A 23,306-nucleotide genomic window follows, 5' to 3' on the forward strand; every position below is an offset into this window, starting at 1 on the left:
TAGACACCTGTGAAAATAATTTCTATTCCCATGACTTTTTTGTTCTCTGGAAAATTATCTTGATGATAAATACAGAAACAAGCATAAAAATCAAAACATCTACAATAGTGAAAGTAATATTAATAATAAAATAATAGTTAGTGCAAAGTAGCCTGCAAATTCTTTATTGGGGGTCGGTGAGGGATCTGGATATGGGATGGGGGCGCTGGCCCGAAAAAGGTTGAGAAACTGATKTAGTTGGTAATGTTGCATGTTCTAAATTACTTGCTAAAACATTGACTGAAAGGCTCTTATTTAATGTTGAGGGATTGTTGCCTGTAAGTCAAACCTTTAGGGTACAGACATTTTACATTTTGTTTTGAGTTGAAATGTACTGAAGTCTTATTTAAGTTTGAGTGTTTAGCTTGTTAGAAGCAATTGTTTGCACTATTCAAAGACACTTTTTATTAAACTGTGACAATAGCAATGGTATAGTTAATTTCTATCATAACTAAGTTTCAGGCTCAGGATTTTTTTTACTTTAAGCCCTGTAAAAAGGTTAAAGAAAGTCTCTTATCTCAAACAAACAAGTTTAGCAGTTCAATAGAAGTTTGTTCAGCCTTGTTTTTCTGTATCAGCTGACACCAACCCTCAGATATCGGTATCGGAAGTCAAAAAAGAGGATCGGTGCACTCCTAGTTTTATTCATTTGTTTTGCATTTAAAATGATCCCAGTCTGATATGAAGGATTCTTCTCCATTTTATTTAGGTTTTTGTTTTGTCTGTGTGTGCAGAGTGACCGAGTCGGGCGCTCTGGAGGGAATCTCCAAAGTTAAGAAGACGTCTAACGGACGCGAGTGCCAGAAAGAGCCCGCTCTGTGAGCAGGAGGCTGCGTGGTTGGGAGGGACCAGCCCCGGGTCGGGGTGGGGGCTCATATGGACCAAGACCTCCCCCCCCCCACCACTTCCACTGACGGCTCTCTGTTCAAAACTCTTCAAGTGGTTGCAAAGCTCATGCCCACTGTCTGGCTATGCAAAACATAAAAAACAACAAAAAAAAAAAGATGGCTAACATGACGGAGGTTGTCCATTTTCTTTGGGGGTGCTCCACCCAAAACCTGAAGAGCTCCACAAGGGGTTTTTTTTTTTTTTCTGGACGGGTGGGGAAATGGAACAGAGCTCTGAAATTCTTTTTTTTTTTCTTCTCTGTTTTTCTCCAAAGCTTATTATTGATATTATTATTATTATTATTATTTTAGACAAAGACTTGGGTGTGTTTATATCGGCTATTTAAAAACGGTACTCCTGCATCCTGCAGGCTGCATCTTTCTTTTTTTTTTTTTTTTCTGTAAAATGGGAACCAACGTAATATGACAAAAATCTAGATTTTCCTCCTTTGGATGCAATAGCCCATTCTCAGGTGAAAAAAAAAAAAAAAAAAAAAAAGGAAAAATCGATGTTATCATAGAGGAAACAGCGCTTCGTTTCCCACCAATCACACTGCACCGTTCATGTTTTGCTCATTGATTTTTAGGTTGGAATAATCAACAGCAGGATAACTTTTTTTTCTTTTTTTTAATTTAATTTGTTTGGTTTCAGTACGTTGCTGTTTTTTGCATATTGAAATGTTTACCAGTATCATTGTGTGTGTTGGAGGACGAGGCGTTTCCTCCCAGTGTGTCATTTTGGAGTGCTGCTGTAATTTAGTGCTTTAGTGGTTGACAATAACCTGCTTATTCCACCATATTGACTTGAGGACCTTTAATTAAAGTGACAGTACGTTTAAATCAGGCTCTAAAGTGACCAGAGCTGTGGCCAGCTGAGTCCACTTTACCCACTTTTGGTTTTTAACCCTTTTTTGGTCTTGATGTGTAGACTTTGATTAATTCCAGTTGACTTAAGCAGCCGGACAGGGTAGAAGATCATTCATTAAAAGGTGATTTGTAAATATGACTGTTCATACAAGAGACAGATTACACTTTATGAACTGCACAGTGTTTCAGGATGGATCAGTTTCAGTGAGATTTTTGAATCTTTTTTTTTTTTTTTTTTAATTCCTTGAATTGGACCCCAATCACATGAAAAGTGCGACTGAGATTTAACCAGTCATTCCTGGTTCACTCCTGGATCTGCAGTGTTTCCACACAGGCAGTCCGTCTCCACCTGCCGGGAGTCCACAGGTAAACAGTCCGTACACATTAACAGGAGTCGGATAAAGAAGTCTTTTTTTTAATTGCTACAGAAGGTTAATGGATGTAAGAATTGCCACAATAAAGTTGGAGTTTTTTGAAAGCTCTCTGGTTGCTGCTCTGGGTGAACAGTGACTTTATAACAGTGTTTGGTTATAAAGTCAACAATTTGAATAAAAAGCTCTGGAGTTGAAAATGTTTGACAAGATGCACACACTACAAATGTGCACAAACTGAGTCGGTATTCTGATGGTGTCGATAAAAAAAAAATGCAATTTCACAGACACTTATCAGAAAATGTGTTTTCAAAATGGTCATTTTCATAATTCCAATTTGTGAAGTATTAAGGTTAATGGAAATGCAACTGACTCAATTAAGGTTGGCCTCATTTCCATCCTCCCCACCATACAATCTAAAAAGTTTCAGGAATTCTCAAAACTTAGAAATCTGTCAAACTGCCAGGCAGGTAAGGTGTCAAAATTTTAGTTTCTTCAAATTTTTTAGAAAAAAAATTGAAGCTTGAGAAGTTTAAATTAGCTTTTTTTTCCTCAATTTTTTCAGAAACATTTTGATAGTTTTTGTCTCAAACTATTTTTTGTCAAACCTTTCAAAAAAAAAAATTTCTTAGAAGTGTAAAATTTTAAATTTTGGAAACCTAGGAAACTTCCAAATTTTCAGCTTTTGAAAATCTGTTTCATGTCAAAAAAATTGACTTGAAACAATTTTATAAAAAAAAAACAAACTTGGAAGCTTTCTTTGAAGTCAGATTTGATAAAAAAAAAAAAAAAAATTCTAGAAAAACTTGTCTTTTGAAGCAAGAATGATAACAGATGCAAATGACCAGAATTTTATAAGATGTTGAGCTGTAAAAACATGTACATACATGAGTAAAACAAAATATTGCACATATTGGTCAGTAAAATTTGGCACCAGTTGGTAACAATCGTTTCTACAGACATGGAAATAATCATGTATCTACATCTTCAAATTGTTTATAAATGTGCAGATGGTTCAGAAATTTCACAGTGCAGACAAAATTAAGATTTTTATCCACTTATGGATAATTCCTGAAAATAAATTCTAACTTAAAGAATAATTTAAAAATATTTTTGCTTGAATCTATGTATAGATTGTCCTTTTACCCAAAACATTCCTCATCACAGCTCCAGTTTTAGTCCAAACCATTAATGGATTTGGCATTTGTGCCACTGATGGAACCTACAGATAATCACAACGTTTTGCCCTCTAAACTCTCATATCTGCAGCTTAAACTGAAGCTGATTAGATGAACAAAGTGCCCATTTCAATATTTGCAAAAAAAAAATAAAATTGTAAAAAGTGGGTTTTAAACAGTGCAGCATAATACAGTGAAGACAAAAAAGCACTTTGCAGCAGAAGTTAACTTTACAGAAATACAGTCACCGTTCCAAGTTGGAAAGATTTAAAGGTCTTAAAAGGTTCATTTTATTTTTAATAAGAGGCATCATGTGTGAGTACCGGTTATGACCAGCGTCATTCATAGAGAAAAGAATGACATCATTCCTGCTTGCTGCTTCAAAGTGTTCAAAATAAATATTGCCTTCCGTTTAAAGCCATCTGCTTGTAATGTTTCGCTGCTACCACAAGGGGGCGGTAAGAGGAACAGCATTGTACTGCAGGAATATTACAGGTGGATTAAAAAAAAGTACTGTGAAGACAATTTGGTAATACTAAGTGAATGTAAACTGAAAAACCCTTTAGTGTGAATTATATAAAATATTGTTTATATTGTCAAATATGATGGGAAGTACTATGGGCTGTTCAGCAGTAAGTTTTAGTTATAATAAAGTCATCGTTTCAGGTTTATTCATGTGGCTCCAGCTGTATGTTACAGCCAATCAGACCTTCTGCCTGGAAACTTTAGGTCCAAACCTAAAGCTCGTCATTCAACCTGACTGACTGGTCTAACTTTTAAAATGACTGCAATTATTTGACATTCTACCTTTTTTTGTTACTTTATTTCAGCTCCTGCAGAGTTGTCTTTAAATCAGCTGAAATTTGGGTGATTGCTTTTCTGAAAAATAAAACGGTTACAGCAGCATCTGAAGACGTCTTCAGCTAAAACTTAAAAATTGTGTGATTTAACGCCTGTCACTAGTGGAGGCCGTAAGAAGACAGGCACAAATGAAAATCATTTTCCAATCCCTTTCAGATTTAAGAGATATTTGAGGAGTCCTCAGTTAGGAACAGAGGGACATTTGTCCACCATTTCGATGGACATGATTGGTCATTTAAATGTGACCCTGAGTAAAAATGTTCTGATCTCCATGGGCCTCAGGGTGATCTCCCACACAGATGGATCCTCAAACGTCTTCAGCAGAGGTTTCTCTTCTGCCAAGAAAAAAAATGTTTAATTATTAGAGCGTGTAACTAAAAGTATGTAAGATGTAGTTCAGCCTACTTTACACCTTATTAGCATCAAACAAGCAGCCTGTAGTAAAACGGTCCCTCCCCAAGCAGAGAACGCCACAAAAATAAAACGAGTCTTTATTGAACCACCCTGCTGTGAAACACCAAGACAAATTTATGGCTTATTATATTCCAGTTTAATTAGAGCCTGGGGGCGTTGTTCTGATTGGAGAGAGCAGCGATTACCGCCGCTGCAGAGTGACAGGTACTTCCTGTTCATCCTCTGCTCAGTTTGCTCTGAGCTGCACGACCCCAAGTTGGCAGCGGCCAGGCAGACGATGTGAACCCCCCAAACATTTGGCTGAGTAGGAGCCGTTAGCTGATCTCCTGCTAAATGTTTGAGTAGAAACTAAGACTTACAAACACATTATTATCCCAAAAAGATGGATATTACTGCTACATGTAATCAGCAACTAAAAGTATAAAACTAAAGTATGAGCATATGGACTGCAGCTTAATCTAATTTTTAATGATATAATAATTATCTGAATAATTCTTTTTGGTTTATGAAATATTTAAGTGCCGGTCATTTATTAAAACGTGAAATAATTACACAAATGATTTATTAAACATATTACATTTAATTATGTTCCTCAATTAGATGTATTGATTTTATTTTTTTAAATAATGATTAAATAGATCATGTTTATTGTGTTGAAGAAAACCAAGTCAAACTGTCAACTGCAGCCCATCAAACTAAGTGGGCGGGTCTAGAGCAGCTTGCAAAGACGTCTGATTGGCTGCTTCAAACGGCACATCAAATTTACCACTGAGATCAACGTGAGCTAGAAAGTGCAGAAATAACTTCAAGAACGATAAAGTTGTTGTAATTTATTGAATACAATCTGAATGAGTAACTCTGGCTCTAATGTGTTGCTGTCTGAAGTCTGTGGCAGCTTCAACCACTTGGAGACATTTCAGATAGAGAGTCTGGAGCCACTCAAAGAGTTTGTATTAAATCTATATACTCAAGTTGCTTCCACACTTCCAGTGAAATATTAACCTCAGAGTCGTAACAAATGCTTCAGCAAAGGAACATGAAATAATTATATTGAGTTAATCACACAAAAATCTATATTCTTAAGTGAGGAACGTATGATTATTCTATATTTATGAAATAATTTTGTATTTCTAGTTTTAATAAATGAATGACAGATTTAAATATTTCATAAATTAGTATTTATTTACTATAATTTGACATTCTGCACCTTCTATAATGTAAACTTGAGATGTTATGTACTACCCCCAGCTAATTTGACACCTGTTAGAATGTCATGTACCTTTTTCAGGAGACCAATCAAAACGCTTCATCTCATCTTTCCACTGATTGGCTGAAAGGTTCAGCTCAGAAACACCCAGAACATCCAGAGTGGAAAACAGCTTCTGCACACAAAAAAAATAAATAAATAAAAGGACAGAAAATCATTTAAAAGGCATGTTTAAGGACATTCAATTCACTATTTTTAAACTTAAAAGTTGTTCGAAAGAGAATTGGTGAAATATTTCTCTAAGGGGCGTCATGAGTTCGTAATGTCCGACCTGAAGGTTGACTGTGACGGGTTGGGAGCTGGTTTTGCTCTCCCAGCTCTGGAACTGATGCTCCAGCCTGAGCAGGACGGACTGCTGGTCCCACTGACTCAGTGTCAGGAGGTGGACAGCAGAGGGCAGCGATGCTTGAAGGCCTGAAAACTAAAAACAAAAAAAAAAAATCCAATTTGCCTCAATTCTTGTCTCAAACCTCATTTGGTAGTTGTTATTAATCTGTCAGAGGTGCGGCGTGTTAAACCGTACCTCCAGTCGTGTGTTCGGGTTCAGGTCTCCCTTGGTGAACGACAGCAGCGGTTGCGATACCACTTGCTGCGCCAGGGGGCGGTGTGTGTCTGCGGCAGTAGCAGGCGGCTCCAGGGAGAGGAGGAGGCGACCGCGGACCACCAGGCCGTCGGGGAAGAGCCCGGACCACTCATTGAGGGCTTCACCGACGCCGCGGTAGTCGTCATGCAGCAGCCGGCGGTGGAGCTGCAGAGGAAGTTTTGTGGTCTCATTAAACATGTAGCATTACTGTTAGCCAAACAAAGCAGGGATGACAAGGAACCTGATTCCAAATAATGGAAGTTATGACAGTAAAAACATGAAAACACAAAACTCAGTCACTGCTAATTTCTATTTTAGCTATTTTTATGCAATTAATTAACATGACAACACAACATACTCTCATGCTACACTTTGCAAATGCTCAGTCTGCGCCGTTGAAGATTTCCTCACATCAGCATACTGAATGCTTAAGATGGCTTCCACAACAAAGTAGTCAGACTAATTTTTTGATTTAGCCAATAACTACATGACTAACAGGCATTTTAGAACCTCAACCGCCATTATTAGTTGAAGAAAAAGAAAAAAAAAACTGATAATTGCCATAGAAAAAATTTAATTTCATACAATGTGTTGTAGTTAGCCCCCTGTACATTTAACATTTATTTCCTGTTTTAATGTTTGGACCCATTGAAGGAGCGGAACAGCATTTTTTGAAACCTCAGTATTGGTGCTTACTGCTTGTTTTAAGCAGATTCAAAGTGTAAATATGCCGTACCATGATCTCCAGAGAGCCGTTGTACATGCTCGCTCCTCCCTGTGAGCGATCTGTCACCACTGTGAGTTGGTCAGTGTCATCCTGAATACAAACATACACTAAAATGTTTGTAGAATTGCAGGAAATAAAAAAAACATTAAGAAAGTGATAAGCAAAAGAAGAGAGTAATTAAGACCTTTATAAAGGCTCGAGAGTTGATGGGGTAATAATTTCCAGCAATGGGTTCCGTTTTCTTGAGCTGCCATGTGGGACGGAAGTCTTTCCTGTTGGAAACCAATCCAAAATACTCATCTAATGTTTTCTATCATTTGTTTTTTATACATTGTGATATCTAAAAAACATTTTCTTACTTTCTCTGAAGAACTTCTCTGCCGTTTGAGTCGGTGTAGAAAAACTCTGCAGTTTTAATGCTGGTGTCCAGACGAGTGATCACTTCCTTCCCCTGCTCATCACTAACCGATGAACAGATTTAAACATTCACAGACCACATTAAAAACAGCGTGTCTAAAACATTCACATACTACCGATTATTTTCCCAACTCAGAAATATTTGGCTCTCACCTGACCGGCACCGGTCCGACCGTCCACTCCAGCTCCACGGCTTTGCTGTCGGCGTAGAGTCGGACCACCTGAGACACCCAGGGAGTGAACCACTGCCGCACCTCCTGCACCACCGAGTTCTGTTCACACAATGTTACAGAATTTTTGGAAAACATTTTTTTTAGAATCTATTTTATAATTCTACAAAGTGTCCTACAATCTAGTGTGCAGGGATTTGTCATATCGTTTATCATGATAAATTTAGCGCTGCTATCCGATTCTGATTTAATGTCGTCATGATAAACTCCAATTAAAAGTGTTTAAAAATCCTCAAAACTCTCTGCATCGTCAGGATTTTTAGCTTTACCATTTTTCTACAGTATTTGTTCAGCAACAATAATTATTACTTCAGATAAATACATTTGAAAATATGACTAAATGTAGTTATTCTGTGCAGTTTTCCACTTCTTTATGCTGTGTTTCTGCAGGTTTCATCAACTCAAATTTAAAGGCTTTTAAAGACATTTTAAAGAATATTATGAATGAAATATAAAACCAGTAGAAATGTACAAAATAAAGTAAAAAAAAAAGCATGGAAAACTATCAGGGAGGAAATGGTAGATTCTGTTATTCAACTCAGAAAACTGGAATAAAAGGCATTTCATGAAAATATTTTTGGTCATTTGTAATTTCTTTTGTGTAAAAAAAAAAATAGATTAAAATCAGATCTGGTATGAAAAACAGTTTGTATTTTTAAGCCTAAGTCAGCTTACTAGCCAACTGGCAGGTAAGGTCGTGTTAGCAGCTTCTGTCTGCGCATGACTGAAGCTTTTACCAAATAGAAAAGTCCAATGACGAAAAAAAATAAAAAATACATGGAATATACAACAATGACAAAATTTAATACCTGTGATTACCACATTTAAGACTAGTTTACATTTTGTTTGGGAATTTAAGACATTTTAAGGCCTTAATTTTAGATACGTGGATGTGCGGACACCTTGAAATCAATCGTGTGAAAGTTAGAAGCCTGTGAGTTTAAATACATAAATATGAGGTTAAAAGTAAATGTAGCGCTACCTGAAAGATCTCCACTCTAGCCTTACTGCTGACCATGACAGGTGTGGAGGAGTTGGGTCTGAAGATGTAGGCCCCAGAGGTCTGCAGACTCTCGACGTTGTTGCCGTTGCTGGCATTGTACCTAAAACACCCAAACACACACGTTTTTTTTTTTTTAATCATTTATCATTTGAAAACAGGAGGCAAAAACCTGAATTTAAACACATTTTGTTTTTGTTTTGGAAGAAACACCAACCAGTAGAAGTTTTGTGAAAGCTTTATGGTCTGTTTGGTTTTCAGGTTGCTGAGACCGGACAAAAGACCAGTGTCGGGGTCAAAGGTGACTTGAAGGAACTGAAGCACATTGTATAAGAAACGGTCACTAGTCAGTTTGATTTCATTATGCTCATTTCTAAGCGTGATGGACTCAGATTCATCTTTCTGAACATGCACCTCATTTTGGATGCTGGTGGGCGCCTGGTGCTGAGATGAGGATGATGGCGGCCCGTCCTGCAGCAGGGACACAGAGTAGCTGCTGTAACCCAGAGGAGGAGCTCGGACCTGGAACACCAGCTCGTTCCTGGCGAAGCCGCGGCTCCTCCTCACTTCCTGTGTGGCTCTGGACACAGGAAGCACCTTCAAAAAGGAAATAAAAACACACAAAGAAGAAGTCATAGGGTGGCAGACTTTGAGGTTTTCTTCTAACGAAGGGTTTGGAAGCAACAGACTGACAAACCTGACAGTCCACGGGTTTTCCTTGAGCGTCTGTGACGGCATAGGCCGTCCCGTTGACCGGCAGCCTGACGGGCCAGGTGACGGACCGACCCAGAGGGTTGTACACACTGAGTGAGAACTGGACCAGAGCGGCAAAACACAAATACACTGAGCTTCTAATAACAGAATCAATGCAGCTTTACTCAGTTAAAATCTTATATTAAAAGATGATAGTTCAGATTATATGGATTGGGGTTTTTAAGAAAAATTATTACTGGTAAGAAACGGCTATTACTAGATTCAGGTTTACAATGAATCATATGAGTGTGTGTGTGTGTGTGTGTGTGTGTTCACCTTGCTGCTGGACTCCGTTAGAGGACACACACTGACGTTGAGGTAATCACAGTAGATTCTCTCAGCAGAGGAGCCAGTGAGGGAAGCCAAACTGTTGCTGACCAAAACCTGGACGAGGTCAGTTAGTGAAAAAAAAAAAAAAACATAAAGAATGCATGTTTTATTCAGCATAAAATGATAAGAGAGACCAAAGCAGGTGAAACATGATCATCATCCCTCATGTACCTGGCAGTGTTGCCAGCCTTTGGCTAGCCTCTTGGCGTAGTCGTCAGCAACATGTTGCTTCTCTGTTCCTGACACTGCATCATGGTGCTGAGCCACAGCCATCGCTTTCCCTGCAAACAAGTACACAGACTTTATCAAAAGTCATGCAGAAATACAAAAAAAGAAGTATGTATACAGCTAGTATTTGATGCATTTTAGCATCTCTAGATGCACCAACACCAGTAGAAGGTGAAGATAGAAGGTTGTGAATAGTTTGACAAAACACTATATTCTTTAAAGCACACCAATCATCCTGTTTATTAATGATGGTTAAAAAAAAACAACCACAACTCTAACAAAAACTACATGTAGACCATCAGGTGCTAAAAGTGATGGAAGAACTTGTCATAAGCCACTCACAATAATCAGTAAATTAATTTATCGCATGATAAATTAAAACAAGTTCAATCATTTCTATTTGCATGATTTTCTCTCTTTCTACCAAAACCTTAATGACAGAAGTCTTCAGTCTGGTGTTTTGGTCTCAACCAGCTCCTTCTGTTGAAGGACAATTTTGTTTACAAACCTTCATCCTTCATTTTATTTGTCATTTCTGTTGTTTTGCTCATTTATTTTGGATATTTAAAATGTCTTGCTGTTTCAGTGTTAAATGATTAGAAATTAAAAGTTTATTTATCTTTGAGATCAATAAACCATTATTATGCCATTACCTTTATGTTATTTGAAAATTAACTCCAAACAAGGATGTTATTGTTTATCACAATAACTTCGGCGACAATTTATCGTCCAGTAAAATTTGTTATTGTGACTGACCAACTCTAAGAGAAATGCATTTCCTGCTGTTAGGACATCAGACAGAGGCAGTAGCCCAGAGCGCCGATTCTTTGGGGGCTACCACAAACTTTTTATTATTACTTACTTATTAATGAATGCATGTTTTGCAAACACTGTACTTTATCCAAGTCACCAGAAGTAGTCCTATGAGTTTTACATAAATATTTTTGAATTTTTCATAAATAGATAGATACTATCTAATACCATGCACCCCCACTCACGTATAGGTCTACCTATTAATCATATTGTAATCTGCATTACTAGAAGAATTTTTCTTTAGTAGAAAAGGCACCAAAGCCAGCTCCAGCCCAGGGACCCACATGCTTATAAATCCGGCCCTGTCAGGGATGTTTTTGTTGTTACTTCAGCAAATAGAATACAAGCAGCTTTTAGAAATTTGCTCAACTTTCTACCACTTATCATTTTGACAGTACAGTGTAGTTCTGAAAAGCCTGTAGAGCCAACAATACAGAAACTGGAAACTTTCTGTAATAGGAGATATTCAATAAAAAGGTTTGAACGCAAGAACCTTCCACCAATAAACTGAACAAAAAAAACACTCACTCAAAGTCTCACTGTCTCCCTGTCCAAACAGCCCCTTCCTGGAAACTGGACCTCCCAGAACCTCCAGCTGGTTACAAGACTGTCAAATAAGAAAAAGTAGGGAAATAAAGAAAAATACATCCAACTATAAATCTGAAAAAGTGATAAACCCCCCCCCCCCAAAAAACAGAGAAGTAAGTGAGCCGTAGTTGCCTGCAGGTTGCTGTTGCAGATCCTCTCGTAGCGTTTCAGCGCCGGTCGGCTTGTGAAATATCCCGTCCAGAAGCTATGAGCGCTGTCCGCGTAGGGAAAGAAATCGTCCGTCTTCAGAGGCCTTGATGAAGAAGAGAAATGCGGATGATATGATCGTTCATATGAACCGAATGTCAGGCTTCAAGTTTGAGCTCCGGAAGTGGGCTGCACCAGGTGAGGTTAGTTTTGTGAAGCTCCTGCAGGTAGCAGGATGGAGTGGAATAGAGGACGTTGACGTTGCTGCCGTTGCCCTGCTGGTCGTTGACGTAGCGGATCAGCTTGTCCAGGTTCTTGTACCACAAGTTGGCGTTCTCGTACTGGAAGTCTGAGCCCATGGTCATAATGATGTGGTTGGTCTTGTACACCAATGCCTTAGAAGGGAAAACAAAAAAAAAAAAGAATGATTTGTGCAAACAGGAACAAATGTGGAGAAAATACAGCAATTCTGTTGGCAATATTAAAGAGTTACAAATGTGAAAGAATCATACATTTTTAGCTTTTTGGTTTTTTAAAATCAACAGTTAACGGTTTAGCTCTTTTTGAACAACAGTTGCTGGAAAGTTGTCCGTTAACGTTTTTCACCGCAAGTATGAGCCTAGTAATTTTGACAAATAATATCATAGAAATGCGAAACATTTCATACAGAATGGTACTGAACGCTTCCATGCACACAAGAATGGGTTTGTCGCTAGGTTAGAAAAAAACCTGCTTGTTTGTATATAAAGAAAATCAGGTTATTCTCTTTTTGGAAAGGGTTGATGTTTTCTGAGGTAGGGTAGAAAAATAAAAGTATAAAGACTTTTTAGTTATAAAATTTCAACATTAAAATAACATTTTCCCAAAACGTCATGAGCACTTTTTTATGGTTCTGATCTTTTAAATTTTTTTTAGAAACAGTGATTTCTCTGGTTTTATTCAATTTTTCCCATCTTTCTGCAGACGTCTACGGACTCATGTGCCTTTCTTTCTCTCCCTCTACTCACATCCCTTTTTTTCTTTTCCCACACCTCTCAGAAAGAGAAAGAATATGCCAGAGGTTTACTTATTAATGTCTTCAAAACAAGAAGCCGTTATCTCAAACCTGATTTCATATGTATTGCATTTACAAAACTAGCTTAGTGTCTGCTTAACAGATAAAGTAAAATGAATWAAATTTTTTATGCAGCTGTAAAATTCAACCATTGAGGAGAAACCCGTCTCAACAGACCTGAGTCTTGGCAGCGTGAAGGAAGCGCTGGACAACATCATCAACGTTATAATCTTCAAGGTCGGGATCGTCTCTGATTGGTGAGTCGGTACACAGCTGGTCCCAGCAGAACCCCTCTGGAGGGTTGTACCCATTGGGAAGGATTCCTGAATGGAGAAGAAAAAAAAACACAAAAAAAAAAAAAACACTCTGCTTCAGCAGCATTCTCATGTTATGAAGCATGGCGGAGGAGATTTGTCTTTGTTTTTTACCAGTGAAGAGGTCGGCCAGGGGTGGTGTGAGGCTGTCTGAGGCTCTCCACAGGAGCTCCTGCTCCTTCGCATTCATCCTGCGAGCCCGGTCCTGGTAGTCCAGGCGACCAAAGAAGAAGCCGTCGTATCCCATCTGGAGGACAAATACCTCAGTGCTTCGATTGAATCTCACAGTAAAAGCCGTTTTTACCTGCACCATGTTTGGATCTTAAAGTGCGTGACACCATCTCCACCTGAGCAGCGAGGCGTTTCTCCAAAAAGAATAAAAATAAACATAAACTAAAACCAAACCCTGGCTCACCGGTGAATGTAAAGAAAAAAAAAAACCCACCCAGGAGTGTGCAAATAAAGATGGAGAGTAAACTCCAGCATGGAGTGTGATTAATATTAAAGGCATTTATTCACAAAATATGGATTAAAGCTTCATTCTGTAGCAGTTCTGATGAGCTAAAGCTACCTGTGCAAAAAGAGAGGCGTGTTCGCGGGCGTGGCCAAACGGGTCAATGTGCCAGGCGACCCGGGGACGACCACAGATCCCAAAGGTCTCGTTCAGAAACCTCAGGCCGATGGTCATCTGGTCGATGACGGCGCTGTAGTGCGTCGTGGCTTCGTCGCTCATACACCAGCCACCATTTACAAACTCCAGCCGACCTGGAGGAGCAAGAGTTGGGTCAGGATGAGCTTACACGCTCTCGCCGTTGATGCGAGCACACAGCACCGRGCGGTGTACCTTGGTTTACCAGCTGCTTGACCGTCTGCTGCATGCTGGAGCTCTGCTGCTTCCACCAGCGGTAGAAGAAGCCCGTCTCCACGTARATGAACCGTCTGTCTGGGTTCTTCAGCAGCTGATCCACCACCGAGTCCAGGATGTACTGAACGCCGGCGTGTTGGATGTTGTTACGATCTTCACATAAACGAGTAAACAGCAGAAGTCAGATTGTTCAGGACCCTGGAGGTCGTGACCCAGAGAACTTCAGCACCGAGAGTAGACATATTGATTTATGCTGATAAATGATAGCTTAGCCATTTTAGCTGATGATTACTTGTTATTGATCACAGAATTCTTTTGGAGCTGTTCTGACAAAAAACTGTTCTTCAAGAGTTTTACTTAAATGTTTAGAGACAACTTATTCACTGAAGATTTAATATAATTTCTGATAAAAAAAATCTAAGGATCCAAGCAATACACTAAGGAAAGACGAAGAGATCTGAACCGGACACAGAAGTGACGGGACATGTGATCTGGTCATACASCTGTCATAAAACTATTTAAAAAAAATCTTTTTTTGTCTAGTAAAAATGTGTTGACAAAAAACACAGGACAGAATAGTCCAGAAACATCAAAACAAATGCATTATGTGTGAAAATATAAGTGAGATACATATTAAAATACACAACCGACTTCAGGTTTTACTTGTAATTTACAAATTTAGCCAAATTGGTCATCACACACACACACAWAAAAGTCAATGTGTATTTTATCAGGTGCAATCTAATGTTACAAAAAAATAAAAAAAATTAAAAAATCTGTTGCGCTTCCATGTCCAAGTTTAAAAATGTAAATTGATGTTTTTTCCAGCAGTACACAGTATAGTTATGGAGGACCAAAACTGACATAGGAAATAAAAGCATAAATATATATTTACTTTTTTCTTGTCCTTACACATTAGTCAAGAAATGCATACATTTTCTTTTTCATTTCCCCTAAACATGCGTTTTTGTCAAGAAAAGTAGATATTTTGTTTTGTCTTTTCCTTATACAAGCCCTCCTTTTGTCATTGCCTCCTCCTTTTTCTGCTTCTCCTTTTAGGGCTTCTCCCTTTTCTGCTTGCCCTTTTATTGCTTCTGCCTTTTCTGCTTATCTGTGTGCATCTTTATGTTAATGAGGAGAGCTGTTTTCTATATCCCACTCCTCTACTATTGGCCAGTAGAACTGTTTAGGGGAAATGAAAAAGAAAATGTATAAATTTCTTGACAGAAACTCATGTGTAAGGACAAGAAAAAACTAAATATATATTTATGCTTTTATTTCTTATTATGTCAGTTTTGGTCCTCCATAATAGTTAAGTTAGTAAGAGCTAATTAAAAAGAAGGGGGAAAATTAAGAGCACAAAACTATTTTTACATCTTTAATTCCTGTGGCCTAATGAAATGGTCATTATTTTTATGTAAACATTTAGGGTCAATAAATGTGAGAGTATTTTTGAAAGTTAAGGTTGTTTGGGTTTTGGTTCGGGACYGACCTCCATAGAAGTACTGGTCCACGGTCTTTAGCCAGCCCACGTCRTCGTGTGTGTGAGGAACCAGGTGGACATTCAGCATGGTGGGCTTGGTAGCATGACATGACTGGACACACAAACACACTACATCAACCCAAATGGCGTTCCACAACCGGAAGTATCAGCGCACCGGTTGWGCTGCCAAACTCGAATAAACCCCATTTTAAAATGACAATAAAAACAAATTCCCTTACACACACAGACAGCTCAGAAAATAAGGATGAGTGAAAGTGAAAGAAAAGGTTTCAGASCCTTTAGCTCGCAGGTTAACAAAAAACAAACAAACAACCCCTCAGACTGTAAAAGCGTACAAAAACCGTAATAACGAACCTGGTATCCGCAGGTGGTGGCGTCTCTTTTCTCCTGGCCGACAGGAAAACTTAAAACCCCGCTGAAGAGCAACAGCAAAGCAGCCACAAAGTGGCACCTGGCCGCCATGTTGAAAACTACCACAACATCATATGACATATGTTTATATGAGCTTTGGTCACGTGGCTGGATTYCACATGGGAAGTGCKGCGGGCAGATTTAACCCTCAGTGCAGACTGTCAGGCAGAGCATACACTTCAACGTCAGAAAAAAAACCTGTCTTTGAGTTGCTTTTTAAAAATTATTTATTAAAATCAATGTTAAAGTAGGTTGTAAGGTGAAAAACAACATATGCTGCTATTTTATTTCGTCTACTCTCCTTTACAAAAATTTAACTATTGGTGGTTTTGGATCAAGGTTCTGTAACAAACACCATTTCGTGCCATGATCCAATCAGAGTACTCCTTMGATTAAAAAAAATAACTCAAACAGTWCCAGCAAATCAAACTACTGCAGCAAGTGGCAGAAATTACCAAACAAAACAGCAGGATTATAAAGCATATTATACCTCATACAAATGTGCTTACTTTATGCATTTCAAGTAATATTGTTATATTTTTGAACTATGTGATGGTTCAAAAACTATTAAAGTCAGAATTATTTTTTGTCTTTTTCTGCAGTGGTCCTAATCTTCTTTAGCACAATTTCATTGAAAACAAGTCAACTGCAATAGTTTGGATAAGTTTGTTACTGCAGCTGTTCAAGCAAGCACTATAAAAATGTATAACTAACCACTATGTCACATGCTTTGCTGCTCCTTAGTGCTTGAGTAGGCATTTTGTCAGGCGTCTGATAAGGGTTCTTGTTGTAACAGTCATCTTTCTTTAAATGTAGTCAAAACAAAAGAGGTGACTTTGTACTGGTTGAGGTTTTCATGATGAGCAGAAATAGGCTAAAGCCTGTCTTAAGATATGTTAAAGGGATACCTAACATTTGTCCAAATAGACGGAATAGGAAGTGCTCATTTAAGAAGATTTATTATGAAGGCTAAGGCTTTATTCTTCTACAGTGGTACGTGCTGCAGCACCAGTAGCTATAATACAGAAATTGGACTGAGCTGATAAAGAACAATGTCTCTGTTCCCATCAGCGACAGAGACATTGTTCTTTATCCCTACAGCTGATAGTTGAAACAAGAATGTTGTGTAAGTTGCTCAACTCAATTGACACGCCACACAATGAACTGATGAGCCACCAGTGTGTTTATGTTTAAACCCTTTCAGCGTTGTAATAAGACATAAGAAAGTTCAGGCCAGTTATTTAAGAAAAATTGAAATAATCAAAATGATATTTTCTACACAACGTAATAGCATACCCACATTTTCATTTCCTTTCTCTGATTCCTTTTAGGATCAATATGTCTTGTTTCTTTTCTTTCTTCATTCCTTCTTTCCAATGGGCCATCGAGACACTTAATTTAATTTCCATATTACAAGTATTTATTTGTAATGCATATATAAAATGCTTGTATAGACATTTTGGGAAGTTAAATTTAACATGTCTGTCGTTAGCTTCTAGCTTGATGAAATGCACTTTACTATTTTTTTGAAGCAACTGAATGATTTGGGTAAGTAAGGATATTTGAAACAAAAGGGAAAAAAGCAAACATTCCTGGCAACCAAGGTCAGTTGCATTCTGGGTAATTTTTTGGGGTTTTCTCAGTTCAAATCCCGAATAAAGCCACTTTGCTTTCATGAAAACAAATTCATATTTTCTTACAGGTAGCATATTGTTGATAAGCATAGATAGACTTCTTGTCTTTATAAACAGCATGTTTTAGTGGTCAACATAAAAAATTATCTGACACAACATTCACGTTTTCCACATTAACCTGTTTATTTTCTTTAAAGTTCGACTGTACACGGCAGAAAGAAAAACAGGTTATTTACATTCTTTGGAAGAAATGCTGGTAGTCATTGTGTTTCTCTTCCTCTTTGGTAAACTCAGGTTGTTCCAGTTGCTTTTAGTCTCTTCTGCTTTCGCATACTGTAAAAAGAATGCCACGTCTGGGTGTCGCTGCTTTCTCTATGATTTAAAGTCTAAAATGGGATTATAGCCCTTTACTTTGTCTTTTAATTGTTGAATTCTCTCCTCAAATTTTTCACTTCTGTTCTCGGAGTCGCTCTCAACTGTCTCCGCTAACATCTACAACTGGCTAACAGCAGTTACAAATCTTTGGCTGCATTTGCGTTAAAACAATAATGATGTTTCCTATTTTAACGATATATTTAAATATAAAATAATATGTTAAATATATGTATAAAATATATATTTTAAAATATATTTTAGATATATATTTAAAATATATTTTGAATATATTTAAAATGCATTTTAAATATATTTAATATATTAAATATATATTCTCTTCTGAGCAGGTTTCTGATTTTAAATATTAAAATCAGAAACAGGCATTCCATTCAATTAAAATAATTTGTTTCGGCCATATTTCCTTCGTGTTTTTCTGCGGCAGATCATCACTGTTACATAATGACCTTTAGATCCTGCTAGCATTAGCATTAGCATTAGCTCCTGGGTGTGGGCAGATGAGCAGGGTGGAGTCCAGATCAAAGCGGAAAGCCGGGTACAGTGGTTCGGAGAACTGGCACTGAAAGGTGTGGAGGAGTACCACTGTGTCCGACATGCTGTAGAAAGACAAGGACCCTTTCTGTCTCTCCAGCAGAACCCCGATCCGCTGGCAGGGCGGGGCAGCCACCGTGGTCTTGCGGTTGTCGTGCCACGCCGAGTAGCCTGTATGCGTGCACCGCAGCCGCCAGGAGTACTCGTTACGGCCGAGCAGGCAGGGCTTTCCGCCGCCTTTGCGTCCGATTGACAGCGACGTGACCCCAATGTCGACCCATCCTCCTCCCCGCCACTCCACCTCCCAGTAGCTGGCGGCGCCAAACAGGCCCTCCCTGCACAAGACCTGAGCTATTGAATCAAAGCGATGCGGATGGGGCGGATAGGGCTGGGTGTCCTCGCCACAGTGGGCGCCCTGAGGCTCCTCCAGGAGAAGCAGACTCGGGTAGGCTGTGTTGGCGTCCAAAGAGAGACGACACGAAACTGAGGACAGCAGAGAGGAAAGCGAGATAACGGTTAAATACAGGCATTTTGAGGGGTAGGTGTTCAGGTGGAGAAAGATGAGCTAATGCGGCAGACGGAAACTTAGCACTGAGAGATTTATTACAGGCAGTCATATCAGGTTCAGTTATGGAAATGTGGTTTAATATAGACTTTGAAATCCAGAAATTGTTCCACTGGGCTACATACTAGCCACTGTTCAAAAAAGAAAAAAACATTTCGGAAAGGCATCTTTTGGTCCAGAGGAAAATGAGCAGACTGTGCTCCAGCACTACCTATTATCATGTCTTTGGCACAGCTAGCTAAAAACAAAACTAACTGAAGTTTACAAAACAGTCAAGTAAATTAGGTTTTTTAATTTATCCTGAAAAATAAATGTAGGAGAAGCTAAGTGCGCAAAATGTTTTCAAAGTTAGCAAAAGGTGCTATAGCACTAAGCTAAAAATTAGCTCTGAGATTAGCAAATTAGCAGATTAGAGGAATGTAAATGTCCTTAAATTGAAAAAAAAAGGCATTCAAGTCTTAATTTAAACATTTCCATTTGGAAACGACAGAAGCCGGACGGGATTTATTTACTGGAACTATTTAGCACAAATTTTGTTATTTTATAAATTTGAGCTTTAACAGTAAAAAACCTCATGTATGTCTGCATTTCCTTTGTCAAATATGAAGTGAATAAAATACATTTTGCAAGCAGGATTTTATGAGACAGATCCAACATATTCACATAGTTGTGAAGCAGAAGAAAAATACAGAAATATTTGTTGCTTTTTGTCCCAATTGAAAGCTAAAGTAGCCATTTTGCAAAGACAAATTTCAGTCTCAACATGTGCAAAGCTTGTATAGCGATACGACCAAAAATCTGTAAAATGAACCAACTAATGCACTGTATTTGGCAGACTACATTTAAAAAAAAGCACGCCACACTTTTCAGTGTTTTACTTAGAAAATAACGATAGTTTGTGTTGGCTCTTCACTTAGCTCTCATCCCCCCCCCACCCGGCTTATTGCGTTGTTCCCGAGTTGTAAAGGACAGTGCCAGGCTAAGATGTGAAAAGTTGTCCAGTATTTCGGAGGACGTTTTGACACTACGGGACAAAAGGCTCGCTCTGCCTTCGTCCTCCGCCACGTTAATTATTAAAGCCTGACAAGGTGCCGCTACACTGACATCTTGTCTGCTGGAACAGGTAGTGGCACCAGTCTTAATGATGAACCAGAATGTCATAAATACATCATGATTGTCCTTCATTATTGAGGGCAGGCTAGACGAGGGCTGTCTGATTTCCCACCAAGATTCTCATTATGTGGTAAATAAAAGAACAAATGGAGAGAGGGATGAGATGGAAAAATGAAGAGGAGAGAGTCAGGAAACGGTTCCGATTAATTTCCTGATGAGGATTTCCATTTTCCTCTCAAACGGCAGACAAAAACAATTGACTGTGAAAATATCACTAAACGTACAGCATACTGTCCAGTTTATTTGTTAACATCTTTGTTTTCAGTGGATGCAAAACGCACCAATTAAAAACCAAGCAATTACGTGTTTCTGTTGCTCCCCCTCTCCACCTTTCACTCGCACGCGGTGCTCCARGACATGCGCAGTGGTTTCCTCTGAGCGGCAGAAAATGTCTGTCTAATCGTCAGTAATAGAACAGCATAAATCATAAGAAATCCGATGGCCACAGCTAACTCAGCAGCGCTTCGTTTCACAGACGGTGGGGACTACGTCTAACTTTTTCGTCACTTAGAAAAGTAGCTCAAAGAAGGTAAGCTCCGTTGACGTGATGTTAGCAAAACTAGCTGTACAGAGACACATAAGCATTTGTGATGGAAAAAAAAGCCACTCACTGCCCTGAATTATTGTGCGGAGGTGTTGACTGACTTGTCGCAAATATGGGACAACGCTGTGTCCAAAAGTCTGCAATATAGTGATGTGACATTCAAGAACAGTCCGATTTATCTGCACGGCTTTTTACTTATTAGATAGGACTGGAGTGTCACTGAGAGTTGTTGTTCTATCAGATTACCATACGCTGTCAAAATAGCATACATGCAGTGAGTATCATGTCTGCACATGCGCATTAATAAGTCCGACCATCAGAGGAGTTGTCAGTTCACCCTACGCAACAAGTTATGATGAAAATAAGTCATTAAATTGTTCAATGATAACTATACATGCATTGTCGTGGTTTCAAAGTGTATTTAAAGCAAGGTCTGGATGGAGCTGCAGTCAACTACAACACACGCCCGTGTAAAACTCATTAACCTACTTAACTGCTAAGTCAGGATAAGAAAGTATATGATGATCTATGTCACGATTCTATGTTGCTGATTAAATAAAATTATATGGTAAAGACGTGTCTGACAGATATAGCCGTATGGCGATCTGACAGCGTATGCTGACCTGACAGAACACCACTCTTTGTTATTGTAATGTTCTGCGTACACTGCAGTAGCTATGATGATTTTATTTAATTATGTACATTGATATTTTTTTAATTAACAAATAAACAAAACACAAAAACGAAAGAGCATGTAGAGCATGCACATTACTATTTCATTGTTTTCATTCAAAGTGACAGCTGTAATGTCTACCATGGTGTCAGACTGCCTGGTTTCATGTAGTGGGAGAGAGGGTGAGAACAGTCACGGTGTGCGCCTTGTGVTTGGTTACTTCTTGCTTGTTGCTCCTTGGTCAGTGTTCATAGTTGAGCGTTATTTACCGTCAGGGCATTGCCTGAATTGCTATGTTTAATGGTGCAGAAAGAGAATGGTGCTATGTTTAATGGTTTTGTTATCTTTTTAGGGTTGGCACGAGACCACTGCGGATTGTAGCACAGAGATGGAACCAAAACAGAACAAAGAGTTTGTTCTGCTTTTAATATTGGTAGAATTTATTAAGTATTTAATATCTAAGTGTTTTTATGGGAATATGGATCTTTTAGATCAATTTGAGAAGTAATTTTGATCATATTTCACATTTTATCGTATCATGTAGCTCAGGGTGCTGGTCTTGGTCTTGACTTGGTCTCGTCTTGGTCTCAATACACTCTGGTCTTGGTCTTGTCTCGGGTTAGGTGGTCTTGACCACAACACTGGTGAGCATGAACCGAGCTTATTCACTTTATTCAAATAAAGTCCTTACATCTGAGTAAAGCTGCCCTCATCCTCTGATCAGGAAGCTGCAGGCACAATGTGGACAGAGGAAACGGAACTGGAACAGCTGTAAAAGTTGATATAAAAACCAACAAAAGCAGAGATGAATGTAATAAAAGTGTTTGTAAAGGAATTTTTATCTCAGAAAGAATTACACATCTTAATCTTCAACTTACCCCTGCTGTTTTGTTGCCCCACAGATTGGGATCGCTGAGGTTTGGAGTTCCCCACTCGGTTACTCTGGCCACCTTCCCAACATGACAAAGACGAAAGCATTTATTTTAAAAAATCAAAAATATCAACTATCTACACACATTTATGTTGACTTCACCAACTCAAATTCAAGATTTTTTAAGACCGTTATGAATATAATATAATTTGTGGCCTATATCACATGACATATGGCTGTACGTTTTTACTTTTACTTAGTAATTTTACTCTTACTTGAGCACCTGCCCMTTTTGCTCCTGGCCCCAAAGTGCCCTTTTGGTAAATTTATTTTATTTTTATTTGGTATTATTTTCTAAGACCTCACATAATAACATGTGCTAAAATTATTTGTTTTTTTGTTGGGGTTTTTTTTGTACAACATAATAAGCCCTCCAGTCACCTTCTTATCTTTGACCTTTTGCCCGTGACGCATGACGCAGTTGCCTCTCCGCAGTGAGATAAAGCGGCTAACTGGAGCTCAACGTAGTGAACGTTCCAGATTACAGAACAGTTTTTGGTGAATTAAAAAAAAAACGTGTTTGGTGAATAAAGTGGAGTAGACTTGCTACTTGTCAGATGACGGAAATCGTTTCTGCTTCAGCATGTAGTAGCGGTTTAAGCAGAGAGGTAATGAAATACAACAGACACTGACAGGCCTCTGCGTCTGCCTTTCTCTGAAGAACTACTGAGCGGGAGGAGGCAGCCAGGTGAGGAGAAACTGTTATCTATTGATTCAGTGTTTTTATCATACAGACATTAGGCAGTTGTTGTTGTGCTACAAGCTAGCTGCTAGCTAACGACTTTGCTAGCAAAGCAAGATAACTAAAAAGCTTCTTTCCTGTATTGTTAATGATATTAGTCATTCTTCAGTATTGCTTATGCAATAGGGGCACATCGCCTGTCCAAAATCTGTCATCTCCATAATGGATATATGTCTTCTAATTTATTTTGCTGCATAATGTACATCGCATTTATTCTAGCGTTAGGTAAATGTATCTTGAAGGAAAATATCACTTAAATAAAAGTCCAACAA

At 38.6% G+C, this 23,306-nt stretch overlaps 3 protein-coding genes across 3 annotated transcripts in view; 1 reads left to right on the forward strand and 2 right to left on the reverse strand.

Moving 5' to 3' along the window:
- Positions 1-2,271, forward strand: part of gpr108 (G protein-coupled receptor 108) — a 16,290-nt gene extending 14,019 nt beyond the window's left edge. Inside the window, exon 18 of the mRNA XM_008436021.2 lies at positions 774-2,271. Coding sequence (XP_008434243.1) covers positions 774-861 — 88 coding nt within the window. The 3' untranslated portion in view covers positions 862-2,271. The remainder of the gene's footprint in view (positions 1-773) is intronic.
- A 728-nt stretch (positions 2,272-2,999) lies between these two features.
- On the reverse strand, positions 3,000-15,905 carry man2b1 (mannosidase, alpha, class 2B, member 1). The gene is made up of 23 exons (XM_008435940.1): positions 15,792-15,905; positions 15,426-15,528; positions 13,913-14,086; positions 13,640-13,833; positions 13,183-13,315; positions 12,932-13,077; positions 11,896-12,095; positions 11,686-11,806; positions 11,494-11,572; positions 10,096-10,205; positions 9,871-9,978; positions 9,539-9,655; positions 9,256-9,438; positions 9,059-9,156; positions 8,824-8,944; positions 7,765-7,883; positions 7,554-7,655; positions 7,379-7,466; positions 7,204-7,284; positions 6,408-6,632; positions 6,156-6,305; positions 5,897-5,999; positions 3,000-4,538 (listed from the first exon to the last, which is right to left on the reverse strand). The coding sequence occupies exons 1-23, from the start codon at positions 15,897-15,899 to the stop codon at positions 4,435-4,437; spliced, it is 2,967 nt and encodes a 988-aa protein (XP_008434162.1). The 5' UTR covers positions 15,900-15,905; the 3' UTR covers positions 3,000-4,434.
- A 2,290-nt stretch (positions 15,906-18,195) lies between these two features.
- The window catches only part of LOC103480680 (E3 ubiquitin/ISG15 ligase TRIM25-like), a 12,898-nt gene continuing 7,787 nt past the window's right edge, over positions 18,196-23,306 (reverse strand). The window contains exons 7-9 of the mRNA XM_008435830.2: positions 22,240-22,311; positions 22,053-22,130; positions 18,196-18,889 (exon numbers count right to left, since the gene is read on the reverse strand). Of these exons, the coding sequence (XP_008434052.1) occupies positions 18,324-18,889; positions 22,053-22,130; positions 22,240-22,311 (716 nt within the window). The 3' untranslated portion in view covers positions 18,196-18,323. The remainder of the gene's footprint in view (positions 18,890-22,052; positions 22,131-22,239; positions 22,312-23,306) is intronic.

The sequence above is a fragment of the Poecilia reticulata genome, linkage group LG1 (assembly GCF_000633615.1).
Source record: "Poecilia reticulata strain Guanapo linkage group LG1, Guppy_female_1.0+MT, whole genome shotgun sequence".
NCBI lineage: Eukaryota > Metazoa > Chordata > Actinopteri > Cyprinodontiformes > Poeciliidae > Poecilia > Poecilia reticulata.